Source organism: Centroberyx gerrardi, chromosome 15 (assembly GCF_048128805.1).
Source record: "Centroberyx gerrardi isolate f3 chromosome 15, fCenGer3.hap1.cur.20231027, whole genome shotgun sequence".
Lineage (NCBI taxonomy): Eukaryota > Metazoa > Chordata > Actinopteri > Beryciformes > Berycidae > Centroberyx > Centroberyx gerrardi.
In genome coordinates, this window is record NC_136011.1 from 29,972,026 (window position 1) to 29,989,791 (window position 17,766).

The 17,766-nt window shown below is 44.6% G+C and overlaps 1 protein-coding gene and 1 long non-coding RNA gene across 2 annotated transcripts in view; one reads left to right on the forward strand and one right to left on the reverse strand.

The window, feature by feature from the left end:
- The window catches only part of LOC144542369 (uncharacterized), a 96,556-nt gene extending 94,715 nt beyond the window's left edge, over positions 1–1,841 (forward strand). Inside the window, exon 19 of the mRNA XM_078288869.1 lies at positions 40–1,841. Coding sequence (XP_078144995.1) covers positions 40–602 — 563 coding nt within the window. The 3' untranslated portion in view covers positions 603–1,841. The remainder of the gene's footprint in view (positions 1–39) is intronic.
- LOC144542372 (uncharacterized) overlaps positions 1–17,766 on the reverse strand; it is a 221,900-nt gene that overhangs the window by 107,662 nt on the left and 96,472 nt on the right. The gene's annotated exons all lie outside the window — the stretch shown is intronic.

Sequence of the window (17,766 nt, forward strand, 5' to 3'; positions counted from 1 at the left end):
ATAAAGTTGCTGATGTATTGAGTCTTGTTCTCTCATCAGATGCCTGTGAACTCACACTGGACCCAAACACAGCACACAGAAAGCTCTTCCTGTCTGAAGACAACAGAAAGGTGACAGATGTGAGAGAGAAGCAGCCATATCCTGATCACCCAGAGAGATTTGACTACTGGCATCAGCTGCTGTGTAGAAATGGTCTGACTGGTCGCTGTTACTGGGAGGTCGAGTGGAAAGGAGCGGTTCATATAGGAGTGACTTACAGAGGAATCAGTAGGAGAGGAAACGGTGATGATTGTTGGCTTGGAGGGAATGAAAAGTCCTGGAGTCTGGAGTGCTCTGATGATCGTTACTCTGCCTGGCACAATAACAGAGAAACAGTCATACGTTCCTCCTCCTCTGTCTCTAACAGAGTAGCAGTGTATCTGGACTGGTCTGCTGGCTCTCTGTCCTTCTACACAGTTTCCTCTGACACACTGATCCACATCCACACCTTCCACTCCACATTCACTGAACCACTCTATCCTGGGTTTAGGTTTGGGTTTGGGTTTGGGTTTGGGTTTGGGTTTGGGTTTATGTTTGGTTCCTCAGTGTCTCTTGTCAGATAGAGGAGGGAGAGAGAAACACTCACACTGCTGACTAAAGACAGCTGCTGAGATGATAGTTCACTCTGTACAGGATCACACACACACACACACACACACTTACTTTTACACAACACACAGACAAGCAGATACACATGCACAAAGACACTCTGTCACACACACACAGATACAAACATGCGCAGACATGCAGAAACAACACACACACACACAGAAACACTCACATGCACAGAACACACACACACAGAGACTCTGGACAAATCGACAAATATAACATATTCACATAACTCATGTAAAGATGTAACACAGGTGATGAAATGCTCATTACAGTTCTATGCAGTGTACAAGTCAAACTGGTCTGACACTGAAGCAGATCTTGCTGTCTGTCATTTGGAAAGTTGTGGAAGTTTGGGATTTTCTGGGTGAATTTGGGGAAGAATTCTTCTCTAATTTCTTTGTATTTTGGGCAGTTGATGAGAAAGTGATTTTCTGTCTCAACTTCTCCTGTTCCACACTGGACACAGACTCTTTTTCTTCTGTCTAACCATTGTTTCTTATGGAGCCCAGTTTCAATAGACAGTTTGTGATCACTGAGTCTATATTTAGCTCAAATTTGTCTTTGGATGTTTTTTTTTTATTATTTCTCTTAAGTATGGAGCCAATTGAAATTCTCTTTGCAGTGATCTGCAGCATTCTAGTTTATGTACTGACTGTATTTTGTATTTCCATGACTCAAAATATATTACTTTATTCATTTTGTCTGTTTTAAGTGTGTTTTGGGAAGGATTTGTATGTTGTTATTTTGGGATTTTTTGCTGTTCAATGTATGTGTGACAACCACTATTATGTGGACAAACAAGATATATCTATTTTGGCTATGCTTTGTTCTTCCTTGTTTTTTTCTTTCCTTACTTAAGTGCAAATGCAAAAATGTCTTAGTTGTGCTAGTCTTCTGGAGAGACAGCTAAATCAAACTGTATTGTAACAAATGAGAGTGCAGTGCACTGAACCGACCCAAAATAAAAGGGGATTTGATTTGGGTGACAAACTGAAAATGCAACAGAGGTAGAGTTCAAGCTTTAAGACAGGAAATAGGTTAAAATGAGAGATATGGATAATGATTTGACAGATTCATGTATTTTATTTTTTTATAATTTTATAATTTTGTATTTTTCTACATGCAAAAAATAAAATGATTACAAAGAGAGAACTGTTTTATGCACATGCTGGGACAACTTAAATAAAGATAGTTGCAGAGGATTCAGAGAAGCCAACGTCTCCCTGTCTCATCCTTTCCTTTTGTTTTTCAGTTTCTAACTGTTACAGCGGTACGGACACCTGGTACCTGTAACATACTGTATTCTGTCCTCGCAAAAGAGTCCCCTTCTTAAGCTTAACAGATAGATAAACTCCTTCCAGCAGCTGTAGTGTTGACAGTTGGTTTATTAGCACCAGTTCGTCTATACAGTACTAGAAACAGAGTAAAACTGAAACAAAGAAACAAACAAGCTACAAGTATAAATATGCTGAACACAAAGCTTAATTCTCACTAGCTGAACAACATGTATTTATGTGAGGTATAATATTGTTACAAACCCTGAAATATGCTACCATATACAAATCATATCCCTCATAGCAAGATCGGTTACACAGAACCGATAAACATACAGTTGTCATGACAACACGTAAATACCCCGTATACGATCGTCCATATAAATATCATCTAAATCAATGGGTAAGTAGGTTATGAATTATTTTACTTACAGACAATGCTTCTACAAACTAACTGCAAGAGGGAAGAAGTCCACCGCTCTACAGAATAACTGTCACCGTTTCCTTGCCAACAAGATACTTCTTTCATTTGTAGGATATTTCAACCGAAACCACATTCTGGATGTTTAGCGATCTCGAGGTGCCTTCAAGTACCGTCGGAAATATGACAATTACAACTTAAACACCCATAAACAAACTCAGCCTAACTACAGGGGCCAGAATACTCCCCGTCTGGTATCTGTAAGAATACCATCATTAACATTAAACTTAAAATTACTTGTCAGTCTCTTGAGAGAGGAGTAGGACAGGTTCTGAAACTGGTCGCAGAAAGGTCTTGAACAACCCCTCTCTTGCTGTCTTGACTTCAACCTTTCTGACTTTACCATCTCTGCCAGGAAAGGTCTTCACGACGATGCCCATGGGCCAGTCATTCCTTTTCACTTGACTGTCTCTTAGCACCACAATGTCTCCTTCCTGAAGGTTGGGCTTCTCTTCCTGCCACTTCCTACGGCTCTGCAAGGTCGGAAGATACTCTCTCTTCCAGCGGTGCCAGAAGGTGTTTGCAAGGCTTTGGACTTGTCTCCACTGCCGTCTGAAGAGGTCTTTATCATTGAATTCACCTTGGGGAGGAGGAACTACAGCAACCTTTTGGGTGAGGAGTGTCGCTGGCGTCAAGATGAGGGGGAAGTCTGGGTCTGTAGACACAGGAACCAATGGACGAGCATTCACGATGGCTGAGACTTCTGCCATGAATGTAGTCAGGACTTTGTGAGTAAGGTTGGATTGACTCACCTTCAGCAGCATGGAATCCAGGATCTGCCTCGTGATGCCAATCATTCTCTCCCAGCTGCCTCCCATATGAGACGAGTGCGGGTTGAAGATCCAAGTACACCCTTTGTCGCTCAGGTACCTTTGGACCTCCGTGTCACTCTGAACGACCTCCATCTTCAGCTCTCTGCAGGCCCCGATAAAGTTTGTTCCACAGTCAGACCTGATTCGTTTAGCTGGTCCCCTGATGGAGAAGAACCGTCGCAGGGCATTTATGAAGCTTGAGGAATCTATTGACTCAATGACTTCGATGTGTATGGCCCTGGTGCTCATACACGTGAAGAGCACGGCCCAGCGCTTACTGCTTGCTAGTCCACCTCTGGTGCGACGTGCTGTAACCATCCATGGTCAAAATACATCCAACCCCACGAAAGAGAAGGGAGGGTCAGTGCTGAGGCGGTCCACAGGTAAGTCCGACATCTTCTGAGTTTCTATCCTCCCACGTAGTCTTTGGCAGGTGACACATTGATGGAGTATGCTGCTGACACGCCATTTTCCACCGATGATCCACAGACCAGCTGCTCTCAAGAGACCTTCAGTGAAGTGGCGTCCTTGATGGTGGACCTGCTCATGGTGGTGACGGATGAGTAGAGTCGCGATATGGCTCTGTCCAAGGAGGATGAGAGGGTTGATTTCATCTTTGCCTAGGCTTGCTTGGGACAGCCGCCCTCCAATCCTTAGTAGGCCTGAATCATCGATGTAGGGGGACAGACTGAAGAGTGGGCTCTGTTTAGGAATGGCTTTACCTTCTTTGATGCATTCCAATTCCTCTTGAAAGGCTTCGTGTTGCACGCTGCAGATTATGATGTTCTTGCCTTGATCCAGGTCTTCGGCGGAGCAGGGTTTGTTGCAGATGTGCCATCCCTTGCAGCTGCTGCCTGCCTTGAAGGAGTGAGCTACATGCACAAGTCTTGCTGTTGCGTGTGTCAGTGCTTTCCAACTCGAGAACCTCTCAAACCTCTTAGGGTCTAACTTGCTGCTTAAGACGTTTGTGGTGTGGCAAGCAACTTCGGGGCGGATCTCGTAGTCAGTTCCGGGATAGACCAAGTCGAAAGGTGCATGAAGGGTTTCTGGTTCTGCTGACCTGAACAAGAAAGCTGGTCCTGTCAACCATGTGCTATGAGTCAGGCTGCCTGCTGGGACTGATCTTGAGGCATGATCGGCAGGGTTCTGGTTAGTAGGGACATGCTTCCACTGCTCTGGGCTGGTAGATCCTGATCCTGATACGTTGTACCCTGTTGTTCACATACACGTAGAAACATCTGGAGTTGTTGTGAATGTAACCTAGAACTACTTTACTATCTGAGTAGAATGTGACAACATCAAGTTGGATGTCAATCTCATCGACGATTGCCTCTGCTATTTCCACAGCTAGAACGGCGGCGCACAGCTCGAGTCTTGGGACGGTGATCTCAGGACGTGGCGCGAGCTTAGCCTTACCGAAGATGAAGCCAACATCTATGTTCCCACTGGCGTCGGTTGTCTTCAGGTAAGCTACGGCTGCTATGGCGTTTAAGGATGCGTCCCAGAAGACACACATCTCTTTCTTATGTGCTCGGCCGAGAGAAGTGGAGGTGTACGTGCGAGAGATCTTGACTTGCTCAAGCTCCTTCAGTGAGTCTCTCCACAGCTTCCATTCTTGGAACTTCTCTTCTGGGAGAGGGGCATCCCAGTCGCGATCCTCCATGGCAAGCTCTCTGAGTAGAGACCTTCCTTGAATGCTTACTGGGGCGGCAAATCCAAGAGAGTCGAACAGGCTATTGATCGGCAACAAGACTCCACGTCCAGTGTAAGGTTTCTCTGCTGAAGACACCTGAAATGTGAAGACATCCTCTGCGACGTCCCAGCTCACCCCTAGACTTCTTTGCATGGGAGGGAAGTCGACACTCAGATCCAGGTCTTTCAGCCCTTTAGCCAGGTCATCTGGAGGAAATGCTCCCATTACCTCTGCCTTGTTAGAAGCGATCTTGTGCAGGCGTAAGTTGGAGAGGGCCAACATCTTCTGAGTGTTGTGGAGAAGAGTGATGGCTTCTTTCTCTGTGGGGAGGGATATGAGACCGTCGTCAATGTAAAAGTTCCTCTTGACAAAATGCCTTGCATCTGCTCCATAATCCCCTTCGCCCCCTAAGGCGGCTCTTCTGAGGCCATACATGGCCACTGCTGGGGATGGGCTATTACCAAAAACGTGGACCCGCATTCTGTACTCCAAAACTTCATCGTCCAGGTCGTTGTTGCGGTACCATAGGAACCTCAGGTAGTTCCGATGGTCTTCACGAACCACGAAACAATGGAACATCTGCTGCACATCTGCTGTCACAGCCACTGGTTCCTTTCTGAACTGCAGCAGTACTCCAAGCAGGCTATTGTTCATGTTGGGACCAGTAAGCAGGACGTCATTTAGAGATACCCCATGGGGCTGGGCGCTGGAGTCGAACACTACTCGTATTTGTCCGGGTTTTTGTGGATGGTACACCCCAAAGATCGGAAGATACCAGCACTCTTCTTCTGCTTGCAGAGGTGGAGCGATTTCAGCATGCCTGTTCTCGAAGATTTTGCACATGAACTCAATAAAGTGGTCTTTCATCTCTGGACGTTTCTTGAGCATGCGTGTGAGTGAGGCGAGGCGATTGCTGGCCTGTCCGCGGTTGTTAGGGAGACGTTGCCGTGGGCTACGGAAAGGGAGCGGAGCAACCCAGCTGTTTGATGCATCCTGATGGAACTCTTTATCCATCGTCTTCAGGAAGGTGAGATCGTCCATTGAGGGAGCTGGTTTGTTGTCGTCCTTAGTGTAGCGGAAGACAGATTCGCCCATGAGGCTTGTCACATCGGCCGGTGTATATCTCCGCTTCAGGGACAGGGTGCAGGAACTTTGAGGCTGACAGGTGTGGCTGAAGTTCTCCTTCACATGGAAGCTGCTGAGACAAGGACTCATGAAGCTGGGGCGTCCGTTCTCTAGAATATTTGTCTTGAAGGCGTTAACTGGTGAAGGCTTGTGTGCCCCTCCGAGACAGACATCTCCCACTATCACCCAGCCGAGGGCGAGACGTTGTGCGAAAGGAGTGTGTGGGGGTCCGTTGCGCTGCTCTAACGCCTTGTGCACCTGGATGATGTCTCTTCCTAGTAGTAGAAGGATCTCAGCCTGGGGGTTCAGAGGAGGTATTTTGTTGACTAAGAACTTGAGGTGAGGGTGGTACCTTGTAACATCTGGTGTAGGGATTTCGCCCCTATTGTCTGGGAGCTCATGGCACTCGATCAGCGTGGGCATAGGTAAACAGGTCTTTCCGTCAGCTGATTCCACAATGAAGCCTCTTGCTCGTCGGCCTACAGTCTCTGAGACACCTGAGCACGTCTTGAGGGTGTAAGGTGAGGCGTCGTTGTTTACATTGAACATCTCGAAGAAGGCTGACCTAGCCAAAGACTTGTTACTTTGGTCATCCAGAATGGCGTATGTTCTTCTCTTCTTCTCGGGATGCCCTTCTGGGTAAACGTTAACGAGACAGATCTTGGAGCAAGACTTCCCTGGGGGCCTGTCTCCACAGACCTCAGTACAGGTGGATGTGGCAACTGAAGAGGAGGAAGACTCGTCTTCCTCCCCGCCATGCTGTGTGGAGGAGCTGACAGCATCTCTGTGAGACCAAGGGGCAGGACCGGCATGGAGAGCTGCAATGTGCTTGTGGCTTTCGCACTCTGAGCACTGGATGGCCGCTTGACAGTTTTTTGCCTGGTGTGCTGTTGAGGAGACGCATCTGAAACATATAGAGTTCTCTCTGAGGAAGGTTTTTCTCTCTTCTAGGGGTTTCTCCCTAAAGCTTCTACACTTTCGCAAGGGGTGCGGCTTTTTGTGGATAGGGCATTGGTTGTTAGGGTCATCTTTCTGGGTGGCATTGTCCACTTCTGTCTTGTGCACTGCGATAGGAGCTCTTGTTGTTCTCATTGAGAATGTCTCTCCTTTAGGTGGTGCTGCACTGGAAGTGGGAGTGATGAAGCTTGGGTCATTCCTCATTTTTGCCTCCGCACGGATTAAACTGGAGAAGAACGAGAAGGGTGGGAATCTGACACCATGCTCCTCTTTGTACCTGGTCCCCTTTGTCATCCACTTTTCCTGCATGCTGAAAGGGAGCTTCTCCAGAATAGGGTTGATGCCCCTTGCAGTGTCCAGGTAGGACAGACCGGGTAAGTAACCTTCAGCTTTGGCTGCCTCCAACTCGAGGAGAAGGTCACCTAGCTCTCTCAAATGTTGGGGGTCTTTATTGGAGATCTTTGGGAAGCGTTCAAGCTTGTTGAAGAGGGCTGTCTCCATAGCTTCAGCAGACCCATAGCATTCCTCTAGCCGCTGCCAGACCACGCTGAGGGCCGCAGCAGGATTATTGACATGGACGGACCTCATTCTTCTCACATGCTCGGCTGATTCTGGCCCAAGCCACTTGATTAGTAAGTCAAGTTCCTCACTGGGCTTTAGGTCGAGGCCTTCAATAGCGTTGGAGAATGTTGACTTCCAAGCCCAGTAGTTCTCTGGCTTGTCGTTAAACTTGGTGAGTCCAGCTGTGAGGAGGTCATGGCGTGCTAGGAACTTCGCTAGCCCTGCAACGTCAGCACGATCAGACTGGGTCCTACTAGATTCATGACATTCTATGACTGGTGTCATGGAGATGATCAGCTGGGGAAAGCGATTCGACCTTGGTGTCTGACTGTGAGACTCCCATGTTGGCTGATGGCTGATGGTAGCCTGCATAGGTTTGCTGGTCTTGCACATACTTCTCAGTCCTCTTGAGAGAATGGCAGGATGAGTCTCGTTTGGTGTTGTTTACCCCACACAGCTGTGTCATATCGGCTACATCCACCGCTGACTCAAAGACACTGGCCTCAGCTAATGCGGCCTCTGCCTCCTTCTCCTGCTGAAGTGCCTCTAATGTGGCTTCCAGGCGAGTCTCCTCCACTTTAAGCTGAACCTTCTTCACTTTCACATCTATTTCTCTCTTGGCATATGATGCTCTCGCTAGTGCCGCTTCAGCCTTGGCATGAGCTTCTAATGCAGCCAGGCTTGCTGCTGATTTGCTGGAACGTCTTGATGACTTAGATGAGCGTGAGCACTCCGACCTAGTTGCAATGCTGTTATGTTCTGACGCTGACATTTTGCCTATTTTGTTCCCCGGAGATTGCAATCACTGTTGAGAGTGTCTTTTTACTATTCTGTCCTTGCAAAAGAGTCCCCTTCTTAAGCTTAACAGATAGATAAACTCCTTCCAGAAGCTGTAGTGTTGACAGTTGGTTTATTAGCACCAGTTCGTCTATATAGTACTAGAAACAGAGTAAAACTGAAATAAAGAAACAAACAAGCTATAAGTATAAATATGCTGAACACAAAGCTTAATTCTCACTAGCTGAACAACATGTATTTACGTGAGGTATAATATTGTTACAAACCCTGAAATATGCTACCATATACAAATCATATCCCTCATAGCAAGATCGGTTACACAGAACCGATAAACATACAGTTGTCATGACAACACGTAAATACCCCGTAAACGATCGTCCATATAAATATCATCTAAATCAAAGGGTAAGTAGGTTATGAATTATTTTACTTACAGACAATGCTTCTACTAACTAACCGCCGCTCTACAGAATAACTGTCACCGTTTCCTTGCCAACAAGATACTTCTTTCATTTCTAGGATATTTCAACCGAAACCACATTCTGGATGTTTAGCGATCTCGAGGTGCCTTCAAGTACCGTCGGAAATATGACAATTACAACTTAAACACCCATAAACAAACTCAGCCTAACTACAGGGGCCAGAATATACTGTATGTGTTGTGTTGGTATGAATCTCAGTCTGATTCTACTGGGTGGGTCCAAAATGTGATTGTTCTCTTTTGAATTTTAATTAAGAGGGGAAACCGGTCCTGCATGTAAGATCTGGGCAGTTGCTATGGACTTTGAGGATGTTTTTACAGAACTCTAACTGGACTTTTTCAATTGGGTTTGAGTCCCAGTGCTCTTCTTTTATTAATGCAAAATCTGAACAGGGCAGGGGGTCTGGAAGACCTCCCGCAGAATAAAAACATTAATAAATGAGCCATTTCCTGCAACTTTTTTTAATACATTTGGTTTATATACAGTGATGCTTGATTCTTAATGCTACATTAAAGAAGCTAATTCATTTAAAGAGATGCTATAGGCTAAACACAGGAGAAGTGTCTGCAAAGGCTTCATTTCTTTTTTGTAAAATAACACAATTCATAGGTTTCATTGCACAAAATGACAAATAAGCCAGTTACATGAAAACATTATTAATTCATTTTGAATATCATAGTTCTTCATTGCCCTTTTGCTTTGGCGTCCTACCTGTTGCTGTTGCTCTGCTGTGCTGACACTGCTAACAGTTTCATCTTCAATAATCTGTTGAAAACATCTCACTTTGGCATCGTCCATCGTCTGTGGTACGTAGTGCAGACCAGAGCCACTGAGATAGAAAGAGTTGCGTCACCTCCGTTCACTTCATCAGGCCAATTATTTTACAGCAATGGCGGATCATGGAGACCCTCGATAGTTCCAAACATCGGGAGCTAGCAACTGCATCGCCACAGGGAAGCAGTGTTTCAACTGCTGCTGTTGGTGGTGATAACTTTAAAATCAGGATTACTTAACTATAACGTTAGCTGTTTATGCCAGTATATGTGGAGATGTAACGGTATATTGTCCTTGTTATGTTAATTGTATGTTAATGGGGTAGAACATTCTGTCACTTTTTGTTTCACAAATAAAAGTCTTTTTACACGAATTTTGTCATAAAGCTGGAGCGTGGACCGAGTAGAGGACTGGCCAAGCTATGACATACCCCCTTCAGACAAGTCTGTCCCCCAGCTAACCAGCCACCCTCAGTATCACAGCAAACCAAACCACGCCACGCAGGTAAACCCTATCATCAGCCCTACCACAGGAACATCTCCCCCTGTACTGTCTGTCTTCGCCAGCGGCGGCCCTAAACGGCTACGAACGGCCCCCGCCCCTCTACAGTGGCTTCGTCGGGCAGATTACCCCTCGACACGCATCAAGCTCCGCTCCCCAGGACGACCGCCGCTCGCTCGGCTCTGATTTACCCGTTCACCGTCTCAGCGATCGAGTCCAGCTGAGAATGATCAGCTCACAGAGTCTCTGTCGGCGGCGACAGTCCAGATCAGGTGAAACCCATTAGTCTTTGATCAGTTGTCACAGCCCCCACAGGAAAACACAACCCAAGTTCACCACAATAACATCGATGGAGATCGATGGATTTGTATCCATAGCCCGGTAACTCACACAAGTAAGAACTTCCTAAAGGCTTACTCAAATCAATAGAGATCAATACAATTGCATCCCTAGTAACGTACACCAAAACCCATTGCCTAACTCACCACTACATTGCTAAGCTTAATGGATAGGCTATACATAGGCCTATTGATACTTTGGTAGTATTAATATTGATTCTGGATCTGGTGGATGGGTCAGGTTAATAAAGCATGCTTAATTGCATTTATAATCTAACCAGACTTGTAAATGACTTATTCTAGTCCTGTTAGCTCTTTGTCTAAGACTCTTACCATAGACTTAGTAACACCGGAGTAAGAAAGTACATTTTTTATGTACTCATGCTCTATGTGCATTGATGCAGCTCAATAGTTAAATACGAGTCACTGGTACCTTCCTCTGGGTCTAGAGCCTGTACTTTAGAAACTTGAAATGAGGATGATTTTGTATAACTCCAGATCCGCCTGCTGACCTGAGGTCGCAGGTTCGATTCCCCCTCTGACCTGGAAACTGGAGCACCAAAAAAAACCTTTCCAGCTGACTTTTTTTTTTTGCCTTTATTTGAGGTTAGTGGAGAATGACAGGACAGACAGGCAGAGAGAAGGTACAGGCCGGATACAGTGTGTTGTAAATCACCGCACCTTCTTTCTTAGATAGAAAGCTCTCTAACTAAAGACAAACTCCTGTTTCCATGTTCACTATATTATTTATATGAAAATATTATAAATGAAATATTATACAATTATAATTAAAGTCTTATTTGAATTATATTCTAAATAATATCACAAAATATGACATTTTATATTATAAATATTGATATTGAATGTTACTCATAAAATATTACAAAAGAAATAAAGAAGATTTATTAAAAATGTTATGCTAAAAATATAAATTGGTATTAAATATCATTATACAGTTATGGGTGAACACATTGCAGGTGTAAAAACTTTATTTTCCCCAGCAGACAGACAGGAGATACAGTACTGAAGAAACTGACAGAAGCTTTAAGTTTGAGTCAGACTGACATTCATGTTGAGTAAACAGTGATTCTGAATGGACTCCATTACCCAGAAGCCACCTGTGACATCACACCAAGGCCTTTAGCGCCACCAGCTGTCGGTTTGAATCTATAAAGTGCAGAAATATTGAAAAACCAGCTGGATTTCCTGAAGAAGACACAACCATCGTAGTCAATGGGAAAAGATTCTGACTTCCATTGTAAGTCAATGGAACAAAGAGAATCAGAATTCTGCTGTAAATCAATGGCAAAAGGTTTTTAGTTCCATTATAAGTCAATGGAACAGACATAACTGTTGAAAGTTAAAGTCGGAACTAAAAACAGATTTTTAACTGTGAGTTAAAGGGACAAAGATATTTATTCCATTGTAAGTCAATGGAACAGGGAGGACTCTACTGCAAGTCAATGGGACAAAAATGATCTTACTTCCCTTGAGTCACTGGAAGAAAAATGATCTTAGTTCCACTGTAAACCAAAATATATATATATTTTTTAGTTCCATTTTAAGTCAATAGGACAAATTCTTAGTTCTACTGTAAGCAATGGAAGGGAGATGAAAATGAATGGGACAAAGACACTTTCAATTCCACTGTAAGTCAAAGGCAGAGATTTATAGTTCCACTGTATATCAATGGGACAGATTCTTAGTTTCACTGCAGGTTAATGGGACAGACTTAGTGCTATTGTAAGTCAATGGAGCAAAATTGACTGTTGTAAGTCAATGGGACCAAAACTATCTTAGTTCCAATGTAAGTCAATGGGAAAGATTTTTATTTCTGTTCTACATCTGTGGGGCAGATTTTTTAGAGAGAGAGAGAGAGAGAGAGAGAGAGAGAGAGAGAGACAACTATGTAAGTAGTTCATATTGTTTTGGTTAACTGTTCTATTCAATGTTTATCTGAAGAGTTTCTTTCCAAAATGAGCTACGAAGGCAAAATCAAGTTTTATTATTCCAGTATTTAACATGGTGATATATTAACTCTTCACTACGTTTCTGCTATAATTAGCTAGCTTATTCTACATTGTCAAACTTTGACTTCATTATTTCTGTCCATTCCAGGCCACCGTACGCTGTGCCAGACACCTGCTGCTGATGTTGTTGTATTTCCTCCTGGTGTCTATAGAGGGCGTTGATTACTTAATGCTCTTTAAAACCTGTTGATTACAAGATTATTCTGAGTAATTTGTGATGTGATATTTCCGTTATGAATATGGAACATTTTGGAAAGAAGCCCTTCATGTTAACTGGCTAAATCAAACTGTTTCTAACAGCTGGATGAGAAGCAAAGAGACAAAGCTTCCAAACAGCAAGAGAAAACAAACGCTACAAATTATTTTCTAATCAAATCTTATCTGAGCCAGTGAGGTTTGGCCCTGACACACACAGAAATATTCATATAATATTCATAATCTTCTCCATACAATAATATTCGTATAATATTCCCTCTGTTCAAATGGACCTCAGAGTTTCATGCTGCGTTCACTTGACGTCAGATTTACTGTAAATACAAGCTGCCGACTGGGAAAAAAAGGTTCACGTCGCCTCCTGGTGGCGATCACATGTAGGACAGGTGGGAATGTTTTGTAAGCTCCGACATCTCAAACACTGCAGTGAATCCACCGGTCAGCAAGTCCAAGGTGATAAAAATCTAAATGATCACTTATATTCACACTAAAATGATCAGATCTACTCACTAAAAGAAAGCAATATCTGCTGCAGTTTGTTTGTGGTTGATTTTTAAAACAGAAATAACGGGTTGAAGACGCTTCCAAGTTCTGTCGTGTTTTCTGACGGGACGTGAACGCAGCGTTCAGTTGTGTTCAGTTTGGGACGACACACACTTGTGAAGTTTCCCACTAACATTCATAATGACACTATATCTATACAAAATATTAGAAACATCTTCCTGATACCACGGGTGAAAGTAACTAATTACATTTACTCATGTTACTGTAATTGAGTAGCTTTATTGTGTACTTGTACTTTTACTTCTACTTAAGTAAAATATCAGCAAAGTAACAGTACTTCTACTTAAGTAGGACATTCTGGTACTCTTTCCACCACTGCCTGATATTGAGCTTTAGCCTCTTTTGCACAATCCACATCTCAACTGTCTCAAGGCTTCAAACTCCTCTGACTCATCTGCTTTTTTTTTTTCTCCTCCTGTGTGATCGGTATAGATTCAATAAGGAAAATCAATAAGAGATAATGGCTTTCATCTGGATTCACCTCATCAGTGGATTTCATAAAAAACAGAAAGTGTGTTGTTATCAGTGGAAGTGGATTGGTAGTAACACAAGTAACACAAGAAGTAACACACATGTGTGTGTGTGTCGTCCCAAACTACAGGAACCTGCTGAGGAGCTGCTGAATGTAGGAAAGTCGAAAAAAACCCATTTTGTTTTTCTGCAAGATGAACAGAATTATTTCATTCTGCAGTCCAGTCTGATTCAGGCTCCTTGGTGGAGGTTAGTTCACCCAAAAAATAACATTTTGTCATTATTTACCCCCTCATGTCAGTGGAAACACCGGTGCAGTTTGTACGTTCCACAAAACTGACCGGCGCGGCTAACGTAACTTAAATACCGCAGGTGATAAAGTTACCTGTCGTTAAAGTTTGTAGGGCAGCAGAAGACGTGGATGTCTGTAAATTAACGGCAGAGAGTGGGGCTCTGTGGCATTTATCAGTGTGTGAGACTGAATGGCTTTTAGCCCATAGGCGAGAGACCGACTCTTAGTCAAAGACGCCCTCTAGAGGCCATCTCACGAAGCGCATCATCTCACGAAGCGACAGGTGTCTGACTGACCGCCTGAGCTGAATTTGGCTCCTCATGCCCTCGGCTGCGCTGTGGGAAAAATGACCAGAAAATGACTTCAAACAGCTCTGCAGCAGAATCCAGGTGTTCTGAAGCCAAACGATTGTGATTCCGATCGAAGACGTTTCTTTTTTGACTGAAACTCAGGTGAGTAAGTGAGTGAGTGAGTAGTCTTATAAGTGACTTGATGCAGAGCTCTTTGTGTGACGCTCTACTCGATGTGAACATGTGACGTTTGGGAGCGCCAAAGCATGAACGCTTTCGAAAAGAACGGCTGAATCCTGGAGTAAATATCGGCTTCTGCTGCAGAGCTGTCACTGTTTTGTCTTTCTTGGAACTCTTCCTGTTCACTTCAGTTGTTTTGGAGAAGGCCAACATGGAGAATAGCTACCTAGCCGTGTGTTGTGTGGACATACAAACTTCAGTTCCGGTGTTTCCACTGAAATGAGGATGAGTAAATAATGAATGTCACCCAAAAATGAATAAGAGTGTATTTAGAGTTCAGGACCTTCGGCCTCTGTCTGGGCTGTGAAGCGAGACGGATCGGTCCTGTGTCTCGGTCCCGCATCTCGGTCCTGCGTCTCGGTCCCGCGTCTCAGTCCCGGGTCTCGGCGGGCGGCTCGTTGGGCGGGGGGATCTTCACGTCGGACGGCTCCACCCCCCAGATCTCGCGGGCGTACTGCGAGATGGTCCGGTCGCTGGAGAACTTTCCGGAGGCGGCGATGTTGCGGATCACCACCTTGGTCCACTCTCTAGGGTTCTGCAGGGAAACACAGAACACGGGCTGCTGGTCTGCAGAGTCTGGATCCAGTATGAGATGTTCACTATTTAAAGAACATTTACAGTTAATGTAGGAGGTTTCAGTCCCTGGTCGACTGAATTAGACTCTTTTACAGTCTGGATTCTCACCAGCAGGGGTTTGATTCCCACTTGTGAAAAATGTCTTCATGTATCCTGATACTTTCAAGAGCTTTGAAGGTATAATATCATCCTCAAAACAGCAGATATCCTTCCATTCAGCAGATATCAGATATCATTATCTACTGGTTTTAAATTAGTTTAAAAATACAGAAAATGTGGGAATCATCAACATTTGAAAACACACCCAGCTAAACTCTGTTTTCCAGCTTTTCAGTCTGACATAAATCTTACAGAGCAAGTATTATCAAACTGATGGAAGTTCATAAGAATGTGGCTTTGACCCTATTTTTAACCCTAACAACCCAACCTGACTCACAATTATGAGAATCACCTGAAATTCAGTAGACTTTTTATTTTCCAAACTTTTTTGTGCGATTTCCAAACTTTTCAAGACCTGGAAAACACCCAGTTCTTGTCCAAATAAAGTGTGACGGTTTGTGCTGGTGTTTCTCCACATTAAGACTACATTTCCCATCAGCCCCTGTGAGGCCCGCTCACCCCCTCCTGTCCATCTCCTCCACCTCCTCCACCCTCATGCCGAAGATGAAGAGGTTTTCCTCTCCGGCTTCCTCGGCCATCTCCACCGTGGCTCCGTCCATCGTGCCGACGGTCTGCGCATCCAGGAAACCAGCGAGACCAGAAACACCAATCAAGTATGGGGCCAATTGAAATTGCTCAAAATATATCACTTTATTAATTTTAAGTGTGTTTTTGGAAGGATTTGCATGTTTTTATTTGGGGATTTTTGCTGTTCAATGTATGTGCTGTGTTGGTATGAATCTGAGTCTGATTCTACTAGCTGGTTCCAAAATGTGATTGTTCTTTTTTGGATTTTAATTAAGAGGGGAAACTGGCCCTGCATGTAAGATCTGGGCAGTTGTTATGGACTTTGAGGATGTTTTTACAGAACTCTAAGTGTACTTTTTCAATTAGGTTTGAGTCACAGTGCTCTTCTTTTATTGATGAACCCCAAATTTCGCTTCCATATAAGAGAATTAGTTCAATAGCGCTTTGGGAAACCTTAAGCCAAATCTTTATAGAGGGGTTTAATTTGGATAGGTGTTTTCTTATGCTGTAATAGGCTCTACAGGTTTTGCATCCATCGCCTTGACAAAATGTCCTGAAGCACTGATAGTCAGACTTAGATATGTATAATCCATTGTATGACTCAATGTTATGTCACTCAGAATAAATGTTTCTTTTCATTTCATTTTTTTTTTTTTAATATCTTAATTTTAGTACATTGTTTTTCATGGTTCAACTAAGACGATGCGATCGTGGAGGGAAGGAGCAGCGGCTGCCATCGTCAACATGAGGGACAAAAAGGATCTGCCTTGTGGGATGATCCGTATGATGTAGCTGAGGTGTCCGAGCAGTGAGAGAAGCTGGCGTTTAGTGCACCTGTGCGCTAGGAGATAGTTATCAATGAACAGCGTGATGTGTTGGATTTTTTTGACCGGCAGAGAAGCTACGAAGGAGACCGAATCCAATGTGATGGCGAGGAACTCGAGAGAACTTGAGGAGGGTGCAGTGCAGTGGCCAGAGCCTTAACCTGGACTGCAGTGCTGAGGTGCTTGGCTAGTCAGTGGCTGTGTGTGGTGGGGTTGTGAGGACAGCTAGGTCTGGAGTGTGGACCTCCACAGAAGGAGCAAGTGTGGAGAAGACGGCAGTTGGATAAACCGCAACCGAGGTGGTTGAAGTTGTTACACACCATGCTGCCTTCCTGATACAGGATAGGTCTTCCTCTCTTGTCAACGCCTTTGGGAGTGGATGTGTTTCCTGAAGGCCGTATGTCCGCTGGCCTCGGAGTGATGGGTGGAGGAGGTGCTGCAGGGGAGAGGCGAGAGAAGACTGATGGGATGTGAGAGGTGGAAGAATTGGTTTGTGGGGGAGGAATGGTGACAGTGCAGGCTGTAGCAGGGTGGGAAGGAGCGCCGCACAGCTCGCAAGAGAGAGAAGTCCGAGCAGCGAAAACTCGGCAATAGAGTTCAGAATCAAGAACTCCCCAGTAGGTCCCTTGATTAAATTGCTGTAGGCGACCTGCTGCCTGAGAGGTGAAGAGGATGTGGGAGGTGTAGAATCCTGTGCCTCCAAACCGCAACACATGATGGAGAGGAATTCGTCAAGCTCTGCCCTGCGGTTTGGAAAAACTTAGCAGATGGTGTCTCGGTACAGGGAAAATGCGAAAGCAAATTAGACTGCTGTGAGTTCTCTGGACCGGGAGGGTGCTGAATGTTTCAGTTGAACGGGTCCTTCATTACTTTGGAGCTCTCACAAGTTATGTTGATCACAGATGGAAGACTGGAGAAGCGGGTTGAGATCTACACAATTACCAGATATCATCTGCTGCCTAAGAGCAGGGGGCACTGGAGACGGCCGTGGTACAACTGAAGCAGGTCAAATAGGAGGTGAAGCGGTAGTGAGCGTATACGGGCTGCTGGAGGTAGGGGGCGCTACTGGGACAGCTGTGTGAGGCGCTGAGGGTAGAGAGGCTCGACCTGAAGGGAAAATGGTTTGCAG